General features: G+C 45.4%; 1 protein-coding gene across 1 annotated transcript in view; it reads right to left on the minus strand.

Moving 5' to 3' along the window:
- The window catches only part of MYO1D (myosin ID), a 327,550-nt gene extending 324,733 nt beyond the window's left edge, over positions 1-2,817 (minus strand). The window contains exon 1 of the mRNA XM_041723799.1: positions 2,408-2,817. Within this exon, the coding sequence (XP_041579733.1) occupies positions 2,408-2,502 (95 nt within the window). The 5' untranslated portion in view covers positions 2,503-2,817. The remainder of the gene's footprint in view (positions 1-2,407) is intronic.
- Positions 2,818-24,095: the final 21,278 nt, after the last annotated feature.

Below are 24,095 nucleotides of genomic sequence, written 5' to 3' on the forward strand. Positions count from 1 at the left end.
CATTCAACGAAAGATGAAACACTCAATATATAACCACAAATCACACCGGGTATGGCCCAACCACCCATGTTCTGGGAGATGAAAACACTTCAACATCACATAAGAGCACTTGGACCTGCAGTGTTCAAGTCATCTTTTGCAAAGTGAAACAAATGTTTCAAGGGTCCCAACAGCATAAGCCCAGAAGCTCGTACAGCTAAACACTAAAATAGTCTGGAGGGATATCAGAGCGATATGAAATCCAAACTATCAGAGAAAGAACTGCATTCTACCTGGGTAATCAGGATTTACAACTGAAGAGGAGGTCAAGGGTACTGCTGAGACTGTGTTTATGGCTACCAGAAACCAATTACTCCCAACTTATAAGTAAACCACGAACAATCACTGAACCTGTACCTTGAGAATCGCAGCCAATTCTCAGAGTCGTCAAGTATACACAGAGATGAGACATATACAGATACGTGCACGTGTATGAACAGCCAAGATCTTGACTGACTTGGTGATTGAGCGTGAAGGCAGCCCTAGAAACCTGGGCATTAGCCAAGGGTCGTGCTAATGAGCTGGTGATTCCTCCCACAAGTCCCCAACAGCAACTCCTTCCCCTCCAGACAACTTAGTATATTCACTACCACCCAAACAGGACCAGCTTTCATGCCTCCACTCCTCTGCTCACGCCACTGCATCCACTTGGAATGTTCTCCACCTAGACGAATCCTACCCATCCTTTGCAACTCATCTGAACTTCTCTCCTCCTCTGTGTTGTGTTTTTGAGCCAGCCTAAAGCACCTCTCCCTCTTCTGAACTCCAGAACAATTAATTTGTACAGTTTCTTGGCAAAGAATCATGTAAGCTCTATAAAGCCTAACTCTTCTATTGTTTTCTCGACGTATTATTTAAACCAGTAGGAATTTCCATGTTTCTCCCTGTCTTTATTGACATTGTCCACCTCTTTGTGAGATAAGGATACATCTTAGAGTTGTTCGGACCTTCTCACCTCCAAAGTACCTTGCTCAGTGTAGAACTAAATTGCAAGGTTAAATTAGGTTCACTATAATAATGTTTCTTAAGATTCAAACCTCACACTTAAGAGACTGAAACCAGTAATATGTAAAAGGAGAGAACCTGATCTTCAAGATATTTCAGCACTTAAATTCACTGTTTTCCAAATTAGGAAACAAAGACACATAGGCTGGCTCAGCTTGTAGTAGGCAGGTGTAGAACTCAAATCTGTGCCCCTGCTCCATACTCTGGGACACAGTGGAGCCCGGAGAAAAGCGGAAGATGACACCATAGGGTTTGTGATTCCAAAGATTAAAAAACTTCTCTAAATTCTTAAGTTAAAATGAGCAGGGGTAATTAATACTGAGAAGCGGAGTTAGTTAAGCACTCAAACCTAGATCATGGTTTTCATTTTATGAGCTTATGGAGTAATATTTAGCTATAAACCTTACAAGAAACGGGGCTAGAACTTCCAGGAAACACTCCCCACCCCCAATCTCGGTTATTTTGAAACTCCATTTACTGTAATGTTTAATAAAAAAAAAAAAAAATCAAAGCTACTTTAAAGTTTTGTTTACATATTACTCTATCAGGAGTGAAATAATCCCATGTAGGAGAGTTTCTAAAATAAATTCGTCTTAGAAGCCCATTTTGGGGCGTTGAGTTGTGACTACATTCTCAAGGATGTCGGTAACACAAGGGCTCCATCCATAACTCCCTGAAAAAAACTTGAAACCATGAATGCCTTGTCAAATTCAGACAGTTTATCTTGGCACTGGCAAGCAGAGCAGTCTCTTCGATGTCTGGAAACGTGTCTAATTACGTTTAGAGAGTAACTAAAAAATAGCCAGCGTCCCGGAATAGACAGCTCAGGGATCACTACTCCACTGCATCCTGAATGACAGGATGGAAGCAAGCCAAGGGGGGGGTGCGGGGGAAGGAAGGATAAATAGAAAACCAAGTGTGAATCCGGGATGCGACCCGAGTCTCCCTCCAAACAATCCCCCCGTCTTCCCAAGGCCTTCAAGGCCGCCACAACTCTCCCTGAAGTTTGCATTTTGCTTTACTTTTGTTTCCATGAGGTCACCCGGCCCGCCCACACCACTTACCTGGGGCGGCGAGCGAGCCGGCCCTCCCCCCGCGCCCGGCCAGCCCCGGGACCCGCGCCTCCCGAGGGCGCACCGCTGGGGCTCGCGCGCCCCTCCCCCCCCGGCGGAGCACCCCGGGGCGACCCCCTCGGGACGGCGCGACCCCCGGGCTCGCCGGCCCCCGACGCCCCCGCCCGGCTGCACTCCGTCCCCCGAGCTGGCGCGCCCCGGGCACCCCAGCCCCGCCCCCGGCACCGCAGAGGCGCCCCCTCTCGGGAAGGCGCGGGCTCCCCCGGAGCGCACGGACGCTCCACCCTCACCTGAGCCGAAGGTTGGCCATGAACTCGGGCATGGAGACGGTGTCCATCAGGACGAAGTCCGCCTTGCCGAACTCCAGGCTCTCCTGCTCCGCCATGGCGCCGGCGCACGGGCTCAGGTGGGCGCGGGGGGCTCAGGTGGGCGCGCTCGGGCCGCGGGGGCCGGCGGGGGCGCGGGGCGAGCTCGGGCGGGGCCGGGGCGGGGCCGCGGGGCGGCGGGGGAGGGGGCGCCTTCCCGAGGGAGGCTCTGGGCCGGACGGAGGCCGCCCCGCTGCTTCTCGGCGCGCTCTGGGCCGGCGCGGCCGACCCGCAGCTTCCGCTTCTCCCGCGGCGGCTGCCCGGAGCCCCGGGGCACAGGACACCGAGACGGAGACGGCGGCGGCTGGTCCCGCCTCTGGACTGGGTCTGGCCCCGGCCCCGCCCCGCCCTCCCTGGCCCCGCCCCGTCAGGCCCCGCCCCCGTCAGGCCCCGCCCCCGTCAGGCCCCGCCCCGCCCCGCCCCAGCGCGGGCAGCCGCCTCCTCACCTGGGCGGCGCGCACGCGCGGAGCGGGCGGCGGGGGCGCGCGCCGGGCCGGGCCAGGGCGGCGGGGCGGCAGCGCCCCCTGGGGACGGGCGCTGGGATCTCAGCGGGGGCGGTGCTGCGGGGGGCGGGCGTAGGACCGGCGTAGGACCGGGGGTGGACCCGGTGTCCAGAACCGCCCGCTCTGCGGTGCTTGAGGGCCGCCCGCGGGTTACAGTAGCCGCTCCCGGCTTCTTGCGTCAGTCCTTAGGATTCCATCGCCTCGCCGCGAAGCCCGCTCCTACTCCTCTGCGCATGTCCTCTCCATCCTTGAAATGATGGTTCGCTCACGGACTGAGAGCTATTGACAATAGCCGACGTTTGGGGGACACTTAAAATGCCCAGAGCTTTTCTAAGCGCCTTGCAGAACTCGAGCACCTTGCCACACCGCTAGGAAGTGGGGAAGCTGCAGTTTCATCTAGGTCACTTGATTTAGAAGCCGCAGGGCACAATGCTTTCCTTCTTCAGTATTGCGTGGTCCACCTTTCTCTTCCATTGGGCATGCCACCAAACATTACCTTATATTATTGATGTTTGTAATATACATATAGTTCATCTCCCTAGGGTTATTGGAGGCTTCTTGAGCATGGAGCCATGTCCTAAATTTCTTCCTGTATGCGTTGGCACTCACTAAGTAGCTATCATATTGCCTTGCATGTGTGGATATGAAATCTGCCCTGGGTCAGTAGAGCAGAATGAGTTCTAAGTGGTCTCCAATTTATAGATACATTGGTTGAGCTTGGAAAATTCCTTTGGAACTTAGACTACAATTTTCCCGATGAAAATATATTAATAAATGACTTTCTAAGGCAGCTGCACCTCTTCAGCCTTGTGTTTCCATTAAGATCATCTTCTAGGAAATCTAGAGGCTCCCAAAGACCTGGATGGGTTCCAACTCCATGGCTGAATTTGAGATGAGTAAACCAGAAGGAAGGACCCTGCTGGAGGCTTGCTTCAGCTGCCAACAACCCACATTAGCCCAGAGAGAGGGGGAAGGCAGCTTGATTGCCTCCCAAGGGAGCATCTCTGCTGTAAGAAAGCCACCCCAGCCCCTGGCACAGGCAGAGCTGGGTCGTGGCCTATCATTAGAAGCTCTCCTTCTTCAGAAGACACCTCTCTGGATCTCAGTGTTCTCATTTGTGGAATAAGACCTGTAGGGTTGACACTTTCCAATGTAGGACAGTCTTTTGCTTGGGTCATTATGTGGGTCCGTCAGTAATTGCATAATACGGTACATTCCTAAATTGCGTGTATTAGTATGTTTTAAAGTAAGTAGAAGTGAATTTCAAAAATAAAAGAAAGAAATCTTAAATTTTGTGCAATTCAGAGAAACCAGGGTCTCCACTCAATGACCCACTGGAAATGCATGCATGTATATTCTCTGAGCCCCAGGGTTGTTGGAGCAAAAGTAATGCTACAGTGGGTAGGATCTACAGTGGGATGTAGCTGTGGTTTTCAAAAGGCCAAAGCAGGGATCCCTGGGTGGCGCAGCGGTTTGGTGCCTGCCTTTGGCCCAGGGCGCGATCCTGGAGACCCGGGATCGAATCCCACGTCGGGCTCCCGGTGCATGGAGCCTGCTTCTCCCTCTGCCTATGTCTCTGCTTCTCTCTCTCTCACTGTGTGCCTATCGTAAATAAATAAAATTTAAAAAAAAAAAACAAAAGGCCAAAGCAAAGGAACTGTTGTGTCTTATTTGTATAGGAGCACAACATATAGCACATATACACTACATAAATAAATATGTAAATAAATATGTATGTAAATACATAAATAAATATGTACATAAAGCACATATACACTACATAAATGCAGAGCATTTTATAAATTAATAAGCCCAAATTAATATAGAATCAGGCATGAGACCAATGAGGCTCTTTTGAAGAATCATTATCTATCTGTTGGGGGCCATCATCATTTTAAATCCGCTTCAAGATTCCAATTTAATTTTGACACTGTATTGGTGGTACAGTATCAAGAAAATTCTAATACATGGCTAAGTAGTAATTTGTTACTTGTAGAATTTTACACCCAGCTATTTACTTATTTATTTATGATTTTATTTATTTATTTGACAGAGAGAGAGAGAGCACAAGCAGGAGGAGTGGCAGGCAGAGGGAGAGGGAGAGCAGGCTCCCCACAGAGGAGGGAGCCCAATGCAGGGCTCAATCCCAGAACCCTGGGATCATGACCTGAGCCAAAGGCAGATGCCCAGCAGCCTGAGCCACCCAGGCACCCCATCACCCAGCCTTTTTAAAAGGTCAGTGCACAACTACGTTATTAATAAATGACACATTTACAAGAAATCCCGAGATATGCAGAGATGACAGGAGAAACAAAATACTACAATCTACATTCAAACAAGGTAATATAGAGAGGGTTAGTTAGCTCACTATTAATCTCCTTTGATAATATTTAGATATAAACACATTTGGATGTATATGTTTGTGTTACAGTTTAAGATATACTAAAACCAAAATAAAAGTTAAAAATCACCAATAATGAGACATCCTGACATCATGAATGATGTGATGAGTGATATAATCTCCTTAGAAAGACATAACATCACTTCCCTGCTAAAAATGCACCCACTGAATCTAATCATGAAGAAACCTCACATAAACTCACATTAAGGAACAATCTACAGAAAACTTATTTGTACTTTTGGAAAATATCAATGGCTTGCAAAACAAAGAAGACTGAGGGGCTGGTCCAGGTTAAAAGGCCCTAATGAGACACCACAACTAAAGGCAGTATGTGACCTGGACTGGATCTTTAACCAAAAATGTGTAAAAGACTCTAAACTATAGGAAACAAACTGAGGGGTGCTGAAGGGGAGGGGGATGGAGGATTGGGTAACTGGGTGATGGGCAATAAGGAAGGCATGTGATATGATGAACATTCGGTGATATATGCAACTGGTGAATCACTGAAATCTACCTATAAAACTAATTATACAATATATGTTAATTAATTGAATTTATTTTTTTAATAATAAATTTATTTTTTATTGGTGTTCAATTTGCCAACATACAGAATAACACCCAGTGCTCATCCCGTCAAGTGCCCCCCTCAGTGCCCGTCATCCATTCACCCCCACCCCCTGCCCTCCTCCCCTTCCACCACCCCTAGTTCATTTCCCAGAGTTAGGAGTCTTTATGTTCTGTCTCCCTTTCTGATATTTACTACCCATTTCTTCTCCCTTCCCTTCTATTCCCTTTCACTATTATTTATATTCCCCAAATGAATGAGAACATATAATGTTTGTCCTTCTCCGATTGACTCATTTCACTCAGCATAATACCCTCCAGTTCCATCCACGTCGAAGCAAATGGTGGGTATTTGTCATTTCTAATTGCTGAGTAATATTCCATTGTATACATAGACCACATCTTCTTTATCCATTCATCTTTCGATGGACACCGAGGCTCCTTCCACAGTTTGGCTATTGTGGACATTGCTGCTAGAAACATCGGGGTGCAGGTATCCCGGTGTTTCATTGCATCTGTATCTTTGGGGTAAATCCCCAGCAGTGCAATTGCTGGGTCGTAGGGCAGGTCTATTTTTAACTCTTTGAGGAACCTCTACACAGTTTTCCAGAGTGGCTGCACCAGTGAGAATGGGGAAAATTAACAAGGCAGGAAAATACAAATGTTGGAGAGGATGCGGAGAAAAGGGAACCCTCTAACACTGTTGGTGAAATTAATTGAATTTAAATAAAATAAAATTTAAAGGACAGTACTGGGACAATTGGTGTAATTTGAATATAGACTATAAATTAAATAGTAGCATAGCATTGCTATTAGTTTTCCTGAATTCAATCATTGTACTGTGGTTCTGTAAGAGGATGTCCTTATTCTCAGGAGATAGGTTCTAGAGTATTTAAGAGTAAAGAGTATGATATCTCAAACTGTTTGGCAGAGAATAATAATAATAATATGTGTGGGTATATATATATATATATATATATATATATATATATGTTTAGAGAGGTAAAAATGGACAAAGCAAACAAGGCAAAACGTTAATGATTAGTGAATATAAAGAATATGTGGGAGCTTTTTTGCACTGTTCTTGTAACTTTTCTGTAAAGCTCAAAATGATTTCAAATATAAAGTTAAAAATCAAATAACAGTCTAAAATTGTCCTCACATAAAAATGTTTATTTTGGGGCACCTCAGGTGGCTCAGCGGTTTAGCGCCACCTTCAGCCCAGGGCCCTGGGATCGAGTCCCACGTCGGGCTCCCTGCATGGAGCCTGCTTCTCTCTCTGCCTATATCTCTGCCTCTCTCTCTCTCTCTCTCTCTCTCTGTGTGTCTCATGAATAAATAAATAAAATCTTCTTTAAAAATGGTTATTTTAAAAAAATCAAATAATACTTAGAAATGAAAGTCACGTCAGAAATTTGCTGATGTTCTACAACTGAAAAACCAGCACACACTTTGAAAATTGGTACAGAGTATGTTAGGAGATTATAAACACTGAACAGACAATTCTAAAAACAAAAAATAATTTATTTTATTTTTTTAAAGATTTTATTTATTTATTCATGAGAGACATAGAGAGAGAGGCAGAGACACAGGCAGAGGGAGAAGCAGGCTCCATGCAGGGAACCCGACTTGGGACTCGATCCTGGGTCTCCAAGATCACGCCCTGGGCCGAAGGTGGCACTAAACCGCTGAGCCACCGGGCTGCCCTTAAAAGAGAAAATAATTTAAATAATTTATCTATTAAATATATTTTAATAATTTAACTCATTTAATGTTTATGTTAGTTGTGAAATATGCCCCAGGGAGGGTACAATCCATTTTTTAAAAAGATTTTATTTATTTATTCATGAGAGACACAGAGAGAGAGAGGCAGAGACATAGAGGGAGAAGCAGTCTCCTTGCAGGGAGCCCGATATGGGACTTGATCCAGGTACCCCAAGATCACGCCCTGAGCCAAAGGCAGATGCGCTTAACCGCTGAGCCACCCAGGCATCCCTGGTGGGGATTCTCTGCCTGAAATTCTCTTCCCTGTTGTCCCACCCCTCACCCCTGTGGCCTAGCTAACTTCTGCTCATCTGTTAGCTCTGCCTCGATCGACATCACTTCCTTCAAAAAGGCTTCCATGATTTCCTAAGTCAGGGTTGGCTGTCCCTCCTCTGTGCCCCCACAGCACCCTGGAAGTGTCCTTCCCATTGCAATATTGAATGCACTTGAGCCTATTATCCATCTCTCATGAGAGATCGGGCCATGGGGGCTGGAGGCTGTGTCTGTTCTGTTCTTGGGTGTAACTCTGGCACCTAGTAGCACAGTGCCTCACATGTAAAGGTCTTAACAAATGCTTGCTTGATAGATGAATATGGAATGGACTGTGGCTTTACAAGTTGTGCAATGTGAGGTCGTAAATCCACACCCCCTACATTAAAATCAGTCTTTGTGAGGTGCTTATCTTATTCTCATCTTCTACCCCTGGGAGCAGGTCTCAGGGCTGTGTTCACTTCTCTCCTGGGACCAAGCCTGAGCACTACATGTTCACATAAACAAAAGCTGTTGTCGCAAAAACCCCTCTACAGTTGACAGCTGCTTCAGAGAATCTGCTCTGGGTTATCTGTGAAAATCAACTCTGAATTTTCCAAAGCAAATATTTGCTCCCATTCTCTCCCAGAACGCTTCTGGGCTGCCCTACTCTCCCTATCCTCCCTTTATCAGGTGCCCAGCAACCAGGAAGACAGCTCACTTCAGCTGTGAGTCCTGCAAGACAGAAGCAAGAAGGCCAGGAAAAACATAGTCTATTCAAAAGATATTTTATACATTTATTTAATAAGCCCAAATTATTCTGGAGCAGAAGTAGAAAGGCAAATTTATGTTGCAAAATAACTTCATAATGCACTCAAATCCATATAGAAATTATGTGGAAATCTCTGCCTTAGATCTTATCCAAAACATGCATCCTCATCTTTCATGCCAAAGACTGGATTTGAACTGTGAATGGTACATCAAAGGCAGTATATATTATATGCTTTCTGTGGTTTCTGAAGCCTAAGTGTTTTAAAGTAAAAGCAGACCCAACAGTTGCCTCCCTAGTGTCACTGATGACTTGCCCAACTATGAACCTCCCTTTCCCACTCCCCGCACTCCTGCCTTGTGCTCTGTAGCCGTCTCACAGGATAAAGGAAAGGAAAACTTCATAGCCGAGTTCATTGCCATACACTACCCCGAAAGCCCAGAAAATGACTTTAAAAGTTCATCTTCTCATCTCGAGCTAGCTATTAAAGACAAAAGATCAGCTAGCCAGTTGCCAAAGACCCAGTTCTGGGTTCTAGGGAGTTCTTTTCCTGCTATTCCTGTAGCCCAGCTGTGCTTACCAGTATTGAATTGGGGACAAGGATCTTTCCTTAGCTCTTTGGGATGGCTGAGACTACAGACAGAGCTCCCTTTAACATAATCAGCCTAAGCAAAGAGGAAATTGGGATATATCAGCTGAAGAGAGGGAGGAGATGGGGAAGAAAGAGTAGAAGGAAAGGGGGCAGTTTGCCTGGGTCTTGGGGAGCAGGTGGACAGTAACAGGACATTGGTTCCCACTCCTTTGATTTCATTTGGGGCAGGGGGGCAGAAGGGAGAGATAGAGAAGCAAGGGAAGGTGGCACCCTGGATCCTCTCTGGGTAACCCCAGTCTCCCTACCCCTATTTTTAAGTGGGGCAATTTGATGAAAACATGTGGACTTCTTCTCCCAAGACAAATGTACTAAGCACATACACAAAACAGTATATACATGGACCTCTCTGCCCCTCTGCCCCAAATCACCTGTCTCTGTGGATCCCAAGTTAAGAAGCCCTGAGCTAAGGGAAGGATCACAGCACAGGTTCTAATCATCAGGGAATGGGGAAGAATTTAAGAAAACCACTGCTGTCAGTATCCTGTGAGTCATCAGACAGGGACTGTCCCAACAGCACATTCCCCAGTGTGGGCAGAAGAGCCACATATTTATGGCCACAGGAAAGATATTGTCAATGGGAAAGGAGGACATAGCCTGGGACAGCCTCCAGAACTTTTCCTGCCTGTGACAACTTAGTTTCTGACTATAAACATTTCACTGGAATGTATCCTCTTTACTAATTACAGAAGTGCTTATCACACTGAATTGGAGTTGGCTGTCCAGGCATCTCCCTAAAGTCTCCCAGATGGAGACCATGCCCTAGTCATCATTTTACCTCCAGCCCTCAAGCTGGGCCTGGTGCCCCTTAGGTATTTCTTGAATCAAGTAGGGGAATTAATTAGAGAGTTTATTTAATAGTAAATGGGTATGTGTAGGTGTAGTACTATATTTCAAGGAGCAGGTGACATTTCTCTAAGCCCCAATCCAGAAAATCACTAAGACTCAAGTTATTCTGGCCATTGGAAGTAGTCCTAGAGCTAGAAAACTTGGGGATGTGATAGAAACCCACGAGAGGGAGAGCAACAAGGTACATCCACAATCGATTCATGGATAGATGGTGTCTTAAGGCAGGATGTATTGAACTTTAATAAAGTATATAAGAATCACTTGGGATTTTGTTAGAAATGTAGAGTCTCAGGTCCCATCTCCAACCTACTGAATCAAAATCTGCATTTTGACAAGATCCCTAAGTGCTGCTGCAGTTGGTTTGCAGACCATGCTTTTTTTTTTTTTTTTTAAATTTAAGCAATCTCTATGCCTAACATGGGGCTTGAACTCACAAACCCAAGATCAAGAGTTACATTCTCTACTGACTGAGCCAGCCAAGCACCCCTGCAGACCATACTTTGAATAGCAAGATTCTAAAGAATCTTAATGGTTATATAATCAAATACATACCCCCTGGGGAAACTGAGAGCCAGAAAGAGCAGCTGTCTTTGGATAAGGGTGAAGCGTTGATAGAGCTAAGACCAGAACTTTAAGCTTCTGGTTTGAATAGTGGGTAGTCTTCACTATCCAATGTGGACGTCCATTTGTGAGACAATATGCAGGGCAGGGGGGCAGAAGGGAGAGATAGAGAAGCAAGGGAAGGCAGCACCCTGGATCCTCTCTGGGTAACCCCAGTCTCCCTACCCCTATTTTTAAGTGGGGCAATGAAGTCCTTCTTCTCACTGTACTTTTTTCTCCTCCTCTAAAAACTTGGCATAGAGATTAAATAAGATTTTGCTGGGGCTGGGAAAAATCTGGATTCCTTTCTTCCCTCCACCTGACAAAGTAGCAAGTAGTCAGTACAAATATCATCCGCCAGTAATATTAAATTAGTATCTACAGAGCTGACACTCCAGGAAGAGTGTGACAGCATTCCCAAGGTGAAAACTTCTCATCTGCCCCCCCAGATCCCCTCTCCTCCTGCCATTTACCCAGAGTTTCTCAACTGGTAAGCTGCAGCAGTATTTATCTCCTTGAAGTCATATCACAAAATAAAATGATGTTAAAATGCAGAGTGTGACCTTCTGACTTTTTCCATTCAACTGGATTAATTCTTCAGACTCTCCAGAGGTGGAAATAATATGAGCAGTACTTCCAAGCAAATTCTGACAACCTGACTCCTAAAGAAATGATACAGGGGAAAAATAGAATCCACAAAACCCAGGAGACCTCAGAGGTCACCTAATATCCCACCCAATGTCTGAATCTCCTCTACAATATGCTGCAATGCCTGGACCTACCTGGACCATTCCACCTGTGAGGCCTCCCCCATGCCATGTAGACTTCTCTGCATGAAAGCAAGCTCCAATACCTGTTGTTGTTGTTGTTTTCATTTTATTTATCCGTAAGAGACACAGAGAGAGAGAGGCAGAGACACAGGCAGAGGGAGAAACAGGCTCCATGCAAGGAGCCCGACATGGGACTTGATCCCGGGTCTCCAGGATCACACCCTGGGCTGAAGGCAGTGCTAAATCGCTGAGCCACCCAGGCATCCCTCCAATACCCTTTAGCACAGTCTTACTCCTTGAGTCATTCCCCAGACTCACTCCATGCCTTGAATCCCAACTATCCCATCTTCTGCTCTTGTTACTCGTTTTCCCTATTAATGAGCTTGGTTTGTCCTTTGGAGCTGATATTCCACCAAGACAGGACCAGGTTGAAGTGAATTATAATCAATGAGTCAAGGTCATGGCCATTTAAGGAAGAGCCTTTTCTATTTTTCTCGAGTCCACCTCCCTTTTAGAGTTTCAAGCCATAGAATTCTAACACTGTTATCGCTAATCTCTGTAAAGTCTGCCTTCTCAATGTCTAAGGCCTGTGTTTGTGCTTAGCCACATCACAGTCACTTTCTCCTAGTGTCCCCACCCTTTCTAAGTCTCTAATTAGCTCTTCTGTACGGGGTAGGATTCCGATCAGAGTAGCATTTTCCCCAGACTTAGGAGGCAGTGAGGGTACAGTGGCACCCAAGCTTTAGATACCTGTACTGAGACACGGTATGGGTTTAGGGATCTTCATTTTAATAAGCATCTCAGGAGACTCTGCTGCAGGTGGGTAGGAGGCTGAGCTTGAGAAATATTGATGGGAATTTTGGTGTCAGACACATTGGGTTTCAGTTCCTAGCTTTGCAACTTACTACCTGTGTGACCTTGAACAAATTGGTTTATTTTTATAAGCCCCAGTTTCCTCATCTCTCTCTCTCTCTCTCTCTCTCTCTCTCTCTCTTTAAGATTTTGTTTATTTGAGGGACGCCTGGGTGGCTCAGTGGTTGAGCGTCTGCCTTTGGCTCAGGGCGTGATCCTGGAGCCCAGGGATCTAGTCCCGCATCGGGTTCCCTGCATGGAACCTGCTTTTCCTCCCTCTGCCTGTGTCTCTGCCTCTCTGTCTCTCATGAATAAATGAATGAATCTTAAAAAAAAAAAAAAAAAAGATTTTGTTTATTTGAGAAACAGAGTATGTGTGCAAACATAATTGGGGGTGGAGATGGGGAGGAGAGCACAGGGAGAAGCAGACTCCCCGTGGAGCAGGGATCCCAGGGCAGGGCTTCATTCCAGGACCCTGAGATCATGACCTGAGCTGAAGGCAGCTGCTTATCCCACTGAGTCACCCAGGCACACCTCCTCATCTCTTTTAAGAGATGATAACATCCATCTCTGAGTATTAAAACCATGAAATGAGATGTCTGTATAGTGTTTCATGTAATTCAAGGCAAGTACTGAGCCCTCAATAAATACAAGTTAGCATTGCTATTTTAGGGTAACTGCTTCTTTTATCTTCAGGATAGGGAACTTATTAGAAGACAATTTATTGATGTCCTTTTTAGATGACTGAGATTTCTAATAGATGCTGGTGAGCCTTCTGATCACCCTACGACTTTCTCCTATGTCAGTTTTGTGATTCCTCTCTCAATAATGTATCACCATTTCTATACATAGCCATGGGCCTTGCACTTAGTAGGGGATCAAAATTTGCTGAGTATTTTTTGAATGAATGAGTGCCATCTGACCAGGCCTTCTGCGCTACACTTTTATGGCAACATTACCTCTGCCAGTGTCCTTCAGCATCTTCTGAATGTTACAGTGCTCATTTGGTTGGTTCCCCATTGCCTCTGTCCACTGAAGAGTGCCATTCCACAGTGGCAATGATTTCTGCCAGTTTGTATTTACTTGGTTGTGTTAAAACTTCCAGTTCAGGGGCACCTGGGTGGCTCTGTCAGTTGAGCGTCTGCTTTCGGCTCAGGTCATGATCCTAGGTCCTAGGACCGAGCACTGAGTCAGGCTCCCTGCTCAGCGCGGAGCCTGCTTCTCCTTTTGCTCCTCCCTGCTGCATGTGCTCTCTCATTCTCTCTCAAATAAATAAATAACATTTTAAAAAACAAAACTTGGGCAGCCCTGGTGGCCCAGCGGTTTAGCGCCGCCTTCAGCCAGGAGTGTTATCCTGGAGACGGGGGATCGAGTCCCGCATCGGGCTCCCTTCATGGAGCCTGCTTCTCCCTCTTCCTGTGTCTCTGCCTCTCTCTCTCCATGTCTGTCATAAATAAATAAATAAAATCTTAAAAAAGAAAAAGAAATAAAATAAAATCTTTTTTAAAAAAGATAAAAAACAAAACTCCCAGTTCATTTCATCATATAATATATACTCTGTGCATATGTTGCATTTTTAACTAGAGAGGTAGTGAGAGATGAAGCTGGTAATAAGAGAGTGGGAGTTGAGGTGGTGGTGGGATGTACTCTGACAGCCAGGTGATAGGGAACCACTTTTTCCTTTCACAGAAATATTCAGCGTAGTTCTGTTGTTGTTACCAAAGAATTAATTCAGGGGAATTGAGCCTGCAAAACGGATGCTCCATCAGGGAATAAATACGGATAGTGCAGAGCACACGTGTGTAACTACAAGGATGGGAGGGCTCTGGTATTTGGGTTTGGAAGGTGGTAGAGCATGGGGTTAGAAGCAGAGGTTCAGAGGCTGGTTCTGCCACTTGTGTACTGTATGTGACCCTGGGCAAGTCACTTGAAGACCTTGAACCTCAGTCTACTCTTCTGTAAAGTGAGAGTAATACTAATATCCTATCTCATAAGGTTGCCATGAGCATTACAGGCAATAAAATACATCTAGCACTTCATATGGGGCAGGGACATAGGGCTCTATAGCTGGGAGCTGACAGTACTATTAGAATCCGCCAGAGGATCCCCAGGTGGCTCTGCAGTTTAGCACTTGCCTTCGGCACAGGGCACGATCCTGGAGTCCTGGCATTGAGTCCTGCATCGGGCTGCCTGCATGGAGCCTGCTTCTCCCTCTGCCTGTGTCTGTGCCTCTCTCTCTCTCTCTCTCTCTTTCTCATGAATAAATAAATAAAATCTTAAAAAAAAAAAAAAGAATCCACCAGTCCTCCATGCCAGGGGTTCAGTGGGTCTCATCACTGAGAGGGAGGAGTGTCTGTTCTCTGCTGGTTCTCTTCTTCTTTTGACACCCTGGCTCTCTGGTGTCCTCTTATCTCTTGGCTTATGTCAGGCTGGTCACTTCCTTGTAGCTGAGCTGATAATACTAATTGCAGGGAGTTCACAGCCTCTCTATCTACAGTTTCTCAACCTTCAGTCTTGAAGGTATGATGACTTCCTGGCTTCCCTATTCATGCTCTGTTACCTGAGTTCTAATTGCTATTGCAAGACGAGGCCACCCTCCCAATGTAAATGCAAATACACAGAGCAGATCAGCACAGAGCTGCTCCTCCCACCCCAACCCCTGATCTTATGCAGTTGCTTCAGGAAGGTTTTATAGATCAGTGAATCCTAAATCTGGCTGGTCCTTAGATTCACCTGGGATGCTTTAGCAAAAAAATTCAGCTTCCAGGATTCTACTCTCAGTCCTTTTGAATTGAAACGTTTGTGGCCAGGAACCACTATAATAAGAACCCCTAGAGTTATTACACACATAAAAGGAATCACTTTGGGGGTCAGTGTTGCCTGAAGAATTAATGGCCATTACATCAAAGTGGTCATCCTCTCTTTCGCATGGGATGGAGCAGAGGAAAGCTTAACATTTTGTTTCTCACCTCAAACCTCTTTCTGGAATGTATCATAAGGCTGCTTTGTACGCTACACCTGACATTTCTTAAGTATTCTGAGAGTATTTATCTCCTGCAGGTGCAATCACTAGTTACTGATTTTATTAGGAAAGAGTGCCTTCCAGCTTTCCCTATAAAACCTCTTTAGAGCATTCGCTTGCCTACAGCTAGTGCTACAGTCTGGAAGTGTAAGCATTAAGCCTTCCACATGTACTACATTTGCTTACATGGCCTGAGATTCCCGGAGAAGAGGACTATACTTTATATCCCAGCCAGAGAGAAGTATGAGTGGGCCAACTCAGCCCTTAGGAAGAAGAGGAAGAAGAAAGAGGTCTATTTTAGCTACATGGGAAAAATTCTAAAGCAAGTGAGTTGGAGCTTTCTTTGTAGAAATTTAGAATGGCCAAGACCGATTATCATGTTAGAGGCCTGGGTGTTGTTGTTGTTGTTTTACTTCAGCTTTTTCTCATACAGGAGTGCTTCTTTACACATCGAGTTCCCGAAAAGTTGTGTGCAAGCAGCTTCTATAAACTGGATCTGCTGATGGTTGCTGTCTTTTCTCACTTGGCTTGGATTCTGTTGGCAGCAACTCTGAACACCTGAGATCTCAGTGTCCCTCTTGTATCTGTTGACAGGCAATCTATAATTTGATTCCTAATACCCTCTTATAGAGAGAGGGTTCACCACCTAGTCTGTTCTTATTCCTTGAAGAGTTACATGTATTGAGTTTTCACTAAATGGTGCTCTGTACTTAGAATGTACCTAAGATGAGTAGGTTTTCATTTTTTCTTCCTGCCCACCCAGTATTGCCCCATAGCATATAATTGCAGACGAAAATCAGAAGTCTTCCCCTTCAAAAGACGCTATGGGGAAGAGAATAAGATTTTCTTCAGGACAATGAAGCAAGGCTGAGTGTTCACAGGTGACTGTACCAAAACTCTCTGTATTCCAGTGATATCATTTGGAATCTGTTGCTTATCCTGTGAGAAGAAGGGGGAAATGGGATTAAAGAAAGGAGAAGGAAAGAAGGTATGTGATATAGAGCAGGGTTTCTCAACCACAGCCCTATTGACATTTTGGGGCTGCTTAATTCTTTGTTGGGGGGCTGTCTTGAGCATTATGGGATACTGGGCAGCATCCCTAGGCTCTACCCACTGGATGCCAGTAGCATCCTCCCTCCTAACCAAAAATGCCCAGAAACATTGTCCCCAGTTGAGAACCACTACTGGAGAGCTTGAGTTTTCTGGAAGGACTCTCTGTGGGAGTTCTTAGACTATGCTTAGTACTCTAATCTTTAGTCTGTAATTGGCCTCTTCTTTACTGCATGGGTCTGGCAGGCCACTCTGCTTTTGCAAGCCTCTCAAGGGTCAGGGCTGTGCTTTGGGTCAGCCCCTCATGGTGCTGTGAGGATAAAACAAGATGCTGGTTGGGTAAACATTATTGAGTGTCTCAGTGCAAGACAAATCTGCTAAGGAAGCTGAGATGAAAACAATGTGGTCCCTTTTGTAAAGGGGCTCATAGTCCTGTGGAATGGGAGCACTGAGGAAATACTCATACATTTTTAGAACCAGGAGGAACTCTTCAAATCCTGCTTCAAGCCTTTTCCTTTTACAAAAAAGAAATTGAGGTCCAGTGTGAGAATATTACTTGCTTACATGACCTCTCATACCCACACAGAACTAGGATTAGAGACTTGGGTAGGTGATTTTCAGGGGAATGTTCTTCTGACTAGTCCAGCCTAACTTTATTTTTTTTTTAAAGATTTTATTTATTTATTCATGATAGACATAGGGAGAGAGAGAGAGGCAGAGACACAGGCAGAGGGAGAAACAGGCTCCATGCTGGGAGTCCGACGTGGGACTCAATCCTGGGACTCCAGGATCACACCCTGGGCCAAAGGCAGGTGCCAAACCGCTGAGGGATCCCCCCAGCTGCCTAACTTTAGATGAAGTTGTTAATGACATAAGACAGCATGTGATACAGGTTCTGAGATACAAAGAATTCTGGTCGTCAGTGAGAGGTCATGTGGACACAGATAAGCCAGAGGGGCACCAGGGGAAGGGCCTTAAAGGGTGGATAGGATTTGAAAGGTGAGGTTGGATGAGGCCATGGTAGGTAGGGATGACAGATCAACAGTGGCGTGGAGACCAGAAAAGATAGGGACACATCCGAGGAAGACCAAGTTTTCCCAGCATGGCTAGAGATCATGTGGTGCAAGGATGTAAGGAGGCAAATTAAGAAGTGTTAAAATGCCTACTAATATAAAATATACAGTGGCATGTCTACTCTAAAATTACTTTTTTTCCATCTTCCAAAGGTGTTGGATGTTAGCTCTGCTTCTATTGGGGAAAAATCAAGGCACAAAACTTATGGCTAGAGTGTCTGTATTCTACAGATAAGGGTGATCTTTCTCTCCAGCTACAAATTCCCTTCCCCAATCTTCCTCAGACAATTGATAGGTCCAATGGCCTAATTTCTTTCATCACATTCCTACCATTGTACCTCCAGGTGGTTTGTATGGCTCCACGTGCGCATGAATCCATGGAAGCCATGGGGGCTGAGTTAGACCATAAATTGCTTACTTTGAAAAATGCTCATTTCTCTGTCTTACTTACCCTTGTGCCATTTCTCTCCCAGACTCACCCAGACTTCAGTGGATGCTCCTGGATCTTGGATGCACTGGGCTCCCTGGAGGATTGGCTGCTGGAACAGGTTAGCCTGGAGGCGGTTCGACTATCCTTCTACAACCACAGAAGAGCTGTTACCAGCAGAGAGATCCTTGGAGCAGTTAAGCAGAGATCCTTTCTGAAGAGCTTTTGTGTAAACGAAGTGTTCTGAATGGTGCTGTTGTTGAAAGGATTGCACTTGTCAAAAATAATCAGATAGGTCAGAGGACTGAGTTGGAAGACAAGGTATCTGATAAATACCTGTTGCAACAGGAGTCTTGGTACTACATACCTGGTCTCTGGGTCCTGTGTTTTTGGCCTCTGACCTAATTTGTGTGTGGGGGGAAATATAAAGGCATTTTCTCTTATGTCATGTTATGCTTGTTTATGGCTTTAAAATTTTTCTGCGGCATGCTTCTCCCATTTGAACTTACCTATTGTCTTTTTGGAGGACACAATTCAACCCATTACACTGTGTACTCCCCATCTTTTCCATCTTCAGCCCCAGGGTGGAGAATGCTGCACTGGAATGAACTGATGATTTTTTTTTTTTTAAAGCACCTCTACTTAAATTTGAAAGAACAAAAAAGGAGTGCCTGGGTGGCTCTGTTGGTTAAGTGTCTGGCTTTGGCTCAGGTCCTGATCCTGGGGTTCGGAATCGAGTCCCACATCAGGCTCTCTGCTCAAGGGGAGAGTCTGCTTCTCCTTTTCCCTTTGCTGCTTCTCCTGCTTGTGCTCTCTTGTTCTCAAAAAAGTAAATCTTAAAAAAAAAAAAACAAAACAGAAGGGATTTCTTCTTTGTGTAGAGGACTCATGGTGTTGGTTACCCATGTAGCACTTAGCATAATAACGTGTGTGTAATGAGTGTCTGTCAAATGTAGAAGCTGATCCCAAGTGTGGAAAAACAAGACCATTATAGTAGCATTTTAAAAATACAATAATGTAGGAAGAGAAAGAATAAATGGGCTGATATATTTTAGACATGGTGGTCTGGTAAGCCTGGGTAGGTGATGTGAAGAGGAAAGGTGCTAAGCATGGAGAAGGATTCTGAGCTGGAGGAACAGCCTGAGCAAAGGTCCTGAGGCAGTCAGGAAAGCTTTAGCTTGTTAGAGAAAACTAAATGAAAGCCCAGGCAGCTGTGTTCTAGCAAGCAAGGGAGAAGTATAGTAGGAGAGGAGGTTGGAGAAAAAGGCTGAGGCCAAGTCTTGCAGGATTTTATCTTATTCCAAGGACAGTGTGAAGCCACTGAAGGATTTTAACTGGGGAACTGACATCTGGTTCACTTTTTCATTTTTTTTAGTTGAGGTTTAGCCTACAGTAGAGTAGACTCTACTCTAGTTGAGGTTTTAGTTGAGGTTTAGCTCTACAGTAGAGTGTATAAATCTGAACACCCCTCAAAGTTTTGTGTATATATACACATGTCCATATTAAATTACAGACCATTTCCATCACTGCTGGTATGTCAAAAATATATTAAAGAGTGTGCCAATGGGAAAATTAGTTAGAAATGTTTTGAATGCATTTAGTAGATGATAGCGGCCTGTAGGAGTGTGGGTGGTAGTCAAGATGGGGAGAAGTGAAGAGAAGTGAATCTAAGATAGAATTGATATGGTTAATTAGCAGGATGAATGTGAGCAGTGAGGAAAAAATGCTTCCTCAGTTTGGAGCTTGAGCAGCGTGGTGGACAGTGATGCCAGCTGCAGAAATGGAGAAGGCTGGAGTAAGAAGGACAGGTGTTTTCGGAGAGGGGACAATTGAGAATTCCATTCTGTGCATGTTTTCAATACTAGTGAACCCTGCAAATAGAGATGCCAAATAGAAAGTACTGGCTCAGGGATGCCTGGGTGGCTCAGTGTTTGAGAGTCTACTTTCGGCTCAGGGCATGTTCCCAGGGTCCTGGGATCAAGTCTCACATCAGGCTCTCTGTGGGAAGCCTGCTTCTCCCTCTGCCTATGTCTCTGCCTCTCTCTGTGTTTCTCATGAATAAATAAAGAAAATATTTAAAAAGAAAGGACTGGCCCAAAGATACAAATGTGGACATCATCAGCAGGAATGGGTAGGATCACCTAAGAAAACGGGGAGGAAAAAAAATGGGGGGGAAAGGAAAAAAGACTTTTCAGAACCAAGGTTAAAGAAATTCTAATATTTTAAATCAGATGGTGGAGAATGGACCTACCAAGAAGGAGAAATCTGAGAAATCAGAAGAGGGTGGTGCTATGGAAGCCAAGAGGAGAGAGAGTGGTCTGGTCTCCTGTGCACCATCTTGGGGAGAGTGTTACAAGGAGACATGGACGTCCACTGCATTTGGTGACATGGAGGTCATAGTGACCTTGAGAAGTCAATTCTCTGGAGCAAGGCAGGCATCAGTCAGTTTTAAGCAGGTAGAAGAGGGAGTGGAGGTAGTCGGTAGAGACAGCTTTTCAGATGGTGTTGAGACAAGAGGAGGAATTTAGTGTGAAAGAGAACAAAGACATGGGCTGGTAGCCAGTGTCACTTGGTATGCAGATATTTAAGATGTGCTCAGTTGTTTGCTTATGGGAATTCTGCAGAATAGACTGAGATAATACATCAGAAGAAGGTAGAAAAAAAGCAAAAGATCCAAGATCTTGAGGAGGTAGAAGTTGGGGGTGTTGGATTCAAGGCAGAAGTAGAAGAGAGGATGTGTGCAAACACAGGTGTAGAGATTTCATGGTGAAAGTTTGAGGAAGTCAGTACCTTTTTCTTTTTCTTTTAAAAGGAAGCCAGTGAGAGTAGAAGAGGAATGCAAGAGGGTTGACAATATGAGGTCATTGTCTAAGGGGGTAGGAGAGTGAGACTTGGATCCCTGTGGACAGATGGCTCATCAGCAATGAGTGCCTGTTCAGTGGGCAATTACCAACCAACAGCAAGGCTAGTCTTGCTGTGTGACCTTCTCAGGCCACTGGTATCTGCTCCAAGCTAGGAGGGAGAGAGGAGCCAGAGAGCAACTCCATGGTGCCATCCAGGCCAGCCAGGAAGGACGGGATGAGAGGGGGAAGGACATTATAGGGTTCATAGAACATACAGAAGAGGTCAGGCCTGTAAACTGAGTTTCAAAGAAGGATTTTCTCTCTCCAGCATGTCCCAGAATTAGCTCACAGATGAGGGCACATGCCTAGGAAGCAACGGTGACACTCAGTGACCCCTCCTTAAAGTCCACCTGCTCGGATTTAGGTTGTCAGCAGATCATAAAGCAGCCTTCTATGAGATGATCTGGGGTTGATCTGCTCCACTTGGGAGACACCCATGTCCTCCCCCCATTCTCTCCATTGTTGTTTCTTATGGGATTCTGTACCACCAGCCCCAGGCTCTCTACGGGGATGGAGAGGCTGCTGTTCAGGTGTGTAACTAGAAGTGGATTGTCTGGGCACTGAAGGCAATCTAGTGGCTGTTTGCTCAGACCTGGGCTTCTCTGCTAGGTTCCTGCTGTCCTGGGGATTCAGGACAAGCATCCTAGGGCAGGTTCGGGCATGCCCCCAAACCCAACTAGGGTTTGAACAAATGCTGGCTTAGTGACACAAGCCTCTTCTTGCCCATGGTTGTCCTGGGGAATTGTCAATCTGGCTGACTCAAGGGGTGAGTGAGGATCCCCCTCTCTCTACTACCCTCTGAGAGTTGACTGTGCTCAGGGATCTGAGAGAGTCCTGATGTGTCTGGCTCTTCCTAGACTCCTGCCCCAAGCACTGGGATCTGGCTTAGTCTAGAGAGAAAGCTGGCTTCCTCCCCATATTGTCACCCATCATAGGTACTAGGCTTGACTTCTGAGCCCAGCAGATTCAGATACTTCTCAACTGCCTAAAATGAGTTTAGATAGAGGACCTAACAGGAAGAGAGCTATCAACATAGTTAACTAAATTATGATATGAACTGGGAATGGTAGACAGGGATGAACCCGGAAAGGCCGGTTTGATCAAAGTTCTCCATGCCCTACTATTTCAGTGGCCCACACATTTGTTTACTGAACATCTGCTCTTTTTCATCTTCCTGTGAATTTCATTCCTTCCTTTTATTTATTTTTTTTAAAGATTTTTATTTATTCATGAGAGAGAAAGAGAGAGACAGAGACACAGGTAGAGGGAGAAGCACTCTCCATGCAGGGAACCCTACATGGGATTCCATCCCGATCCTGGGTCCCCAGGATCACGTCCTGGGCTGAAGGCAGCGCTAAACCGCTGAGCCCCCGGGCTGCCTTCGTTCCTTCCTTTTAAAGTCCCAGACTCTGATTCTCTTCTCTTCAGATCAGAAAGGTATATATACCTCATTTTGCTTGATTGTCTTTAGAATTTACATGTCTATGTGGATTCCCCTTAAATATGAAATGAAATTTGATTTTTTTTTCTTGTTCTATCTCATGTCAACTGATTTATTTAGTCCAGTCAGAGGGACCTTGAAGGGGAGAGAAAATTTTCCTTCCCCAACAGAATAGATATGATATTGGGACAAAGTGGCTCTATCTGTTGTAGCCATAGCCAGGCCTATGACAACCTGCCCTGTTCTGATACCCAGGTCACTGGAAGAGTTAACAGTTTCTTGGTCTGAGTGGTTTGGGCTTTCATGCCAGGGAGGCTTGAGTCCACTCCCTGCCCTACCACTTATAAGTTGCAAGAGCTCAGGTAGGTTGCCTTACCCCTCTGAGTCTATTTTCTCCTACAAATATAATCATACTGAGTTTTCGGGGTTGGTGAAAAGATCAAAGGAAATAGGCTTGTAAGATGCCTAATCAGTGTCTGTACATAGTAGGTGCTCAACAAATGTTCACTCCTTATCTGGGCAGAGCACAAGCTAGCACCGACCTACCCAGAGGAAGCAAGGCTTTTTCCTCCTTCTCACCCTCAGCACCATTTCCAACCTGCTGGCTTCTTCTAACATTGGGTTTAGTCTTCAATTTGGAAATCTTGCTACAGCTTGGCCTTCAGACTGAATAGGGAGAGGCCATATGTAGGGTGCTTGAAATTTGAGGAACAGTACGGAAACCATCCCTCTTTCATTGGGGAAACCCTCTTGCATGCGGGTGTAGCGGAAGGAAGGGTATTGCCTATGCCTCACCTCCCACACTGGAGACAGACAGGGTGAGGTCCTACCCAGAACTCTGAATCTGGAAGGGAAAGTAAAGTTGAAGGGAGAGTCACAATCATTTTAGGGCAATTGCACCCAGCACCTGGAACCCCTGGGGTACCTGCCCATTTCCTAATCTGGGTCTTTTGTTTCCTGCTGATTCTGTGGGCACCTCCTGTCATTTCAACAAGTCCCCTTTCCACATGGGATAATTAGTTTCTATTGCTTGCAAGTAAGAATACTGAGTGTTTATCTCAGATCAGCCCAGGGAGACTTTAAGGGGCATTGGAATGGTAGTAGTTGCTAGAATGGTGGGAGAGAGGTGGCTAGTAAAGCCTTTGGCACAGCCTTAGTACTATCCTGTCCTCCCTGCAACTGGGTAGTGGGTGGTTAATTGGGGTATTTACATCATTTGTTTTGGTTTTGTAAGGAAGGAAAAATAACTTTTCCTCTACCCTTCTAGATTCTTGCTTAAGACCCCCATATAATAAAAAAAATTGACAAGAGAAAAACAAACAGAAATTAAATAAAAAGTATATCTCCTGTACATGTAGGATATACCTGGGGAAAACTGAGTAACTCCCTGAAATGGGCCAAGCCACCACCTTAAATACCAGCTCCAGCTAAAGACAAAAGAAATGAGGAGTACCTGGGTGGCTTAGTCAGTTAAGCATTGGACTTTGGCTCAGCTCATAGTCTCAGGGTCCTGGGCATCAGGCCCCCTGATCAGCAGGGCTGATAGGATATACTTATCAACAAAAAGTCCATCTACCAGGAGCCAGATCCCTCCAACATCAAATGGGGTGATGCTGGTACTGAGTATGTTTGGAGTCCACTGGGATCTTTACCACCACAAGGATGCTGGGGCTCACTTGAAGGGTGGAACAAGAGGGTCATCATTTCTGCCCGTCTGCTGATGCCCC

Source organism: Vulpes lagopus, chromosome 12, assembly GCF_018345385.1.
Source record: "Vulpes lagopus strain Blue_001 chromosome 12, ASM1834538v1, whole genome shotgun sequence".
Classification (NCBI taxonomy): Eukaryota; Metazoa; Chordata; class Mammalia; order Carnivora; family Canidae; genus Vulpes; species Vulpes lagopus.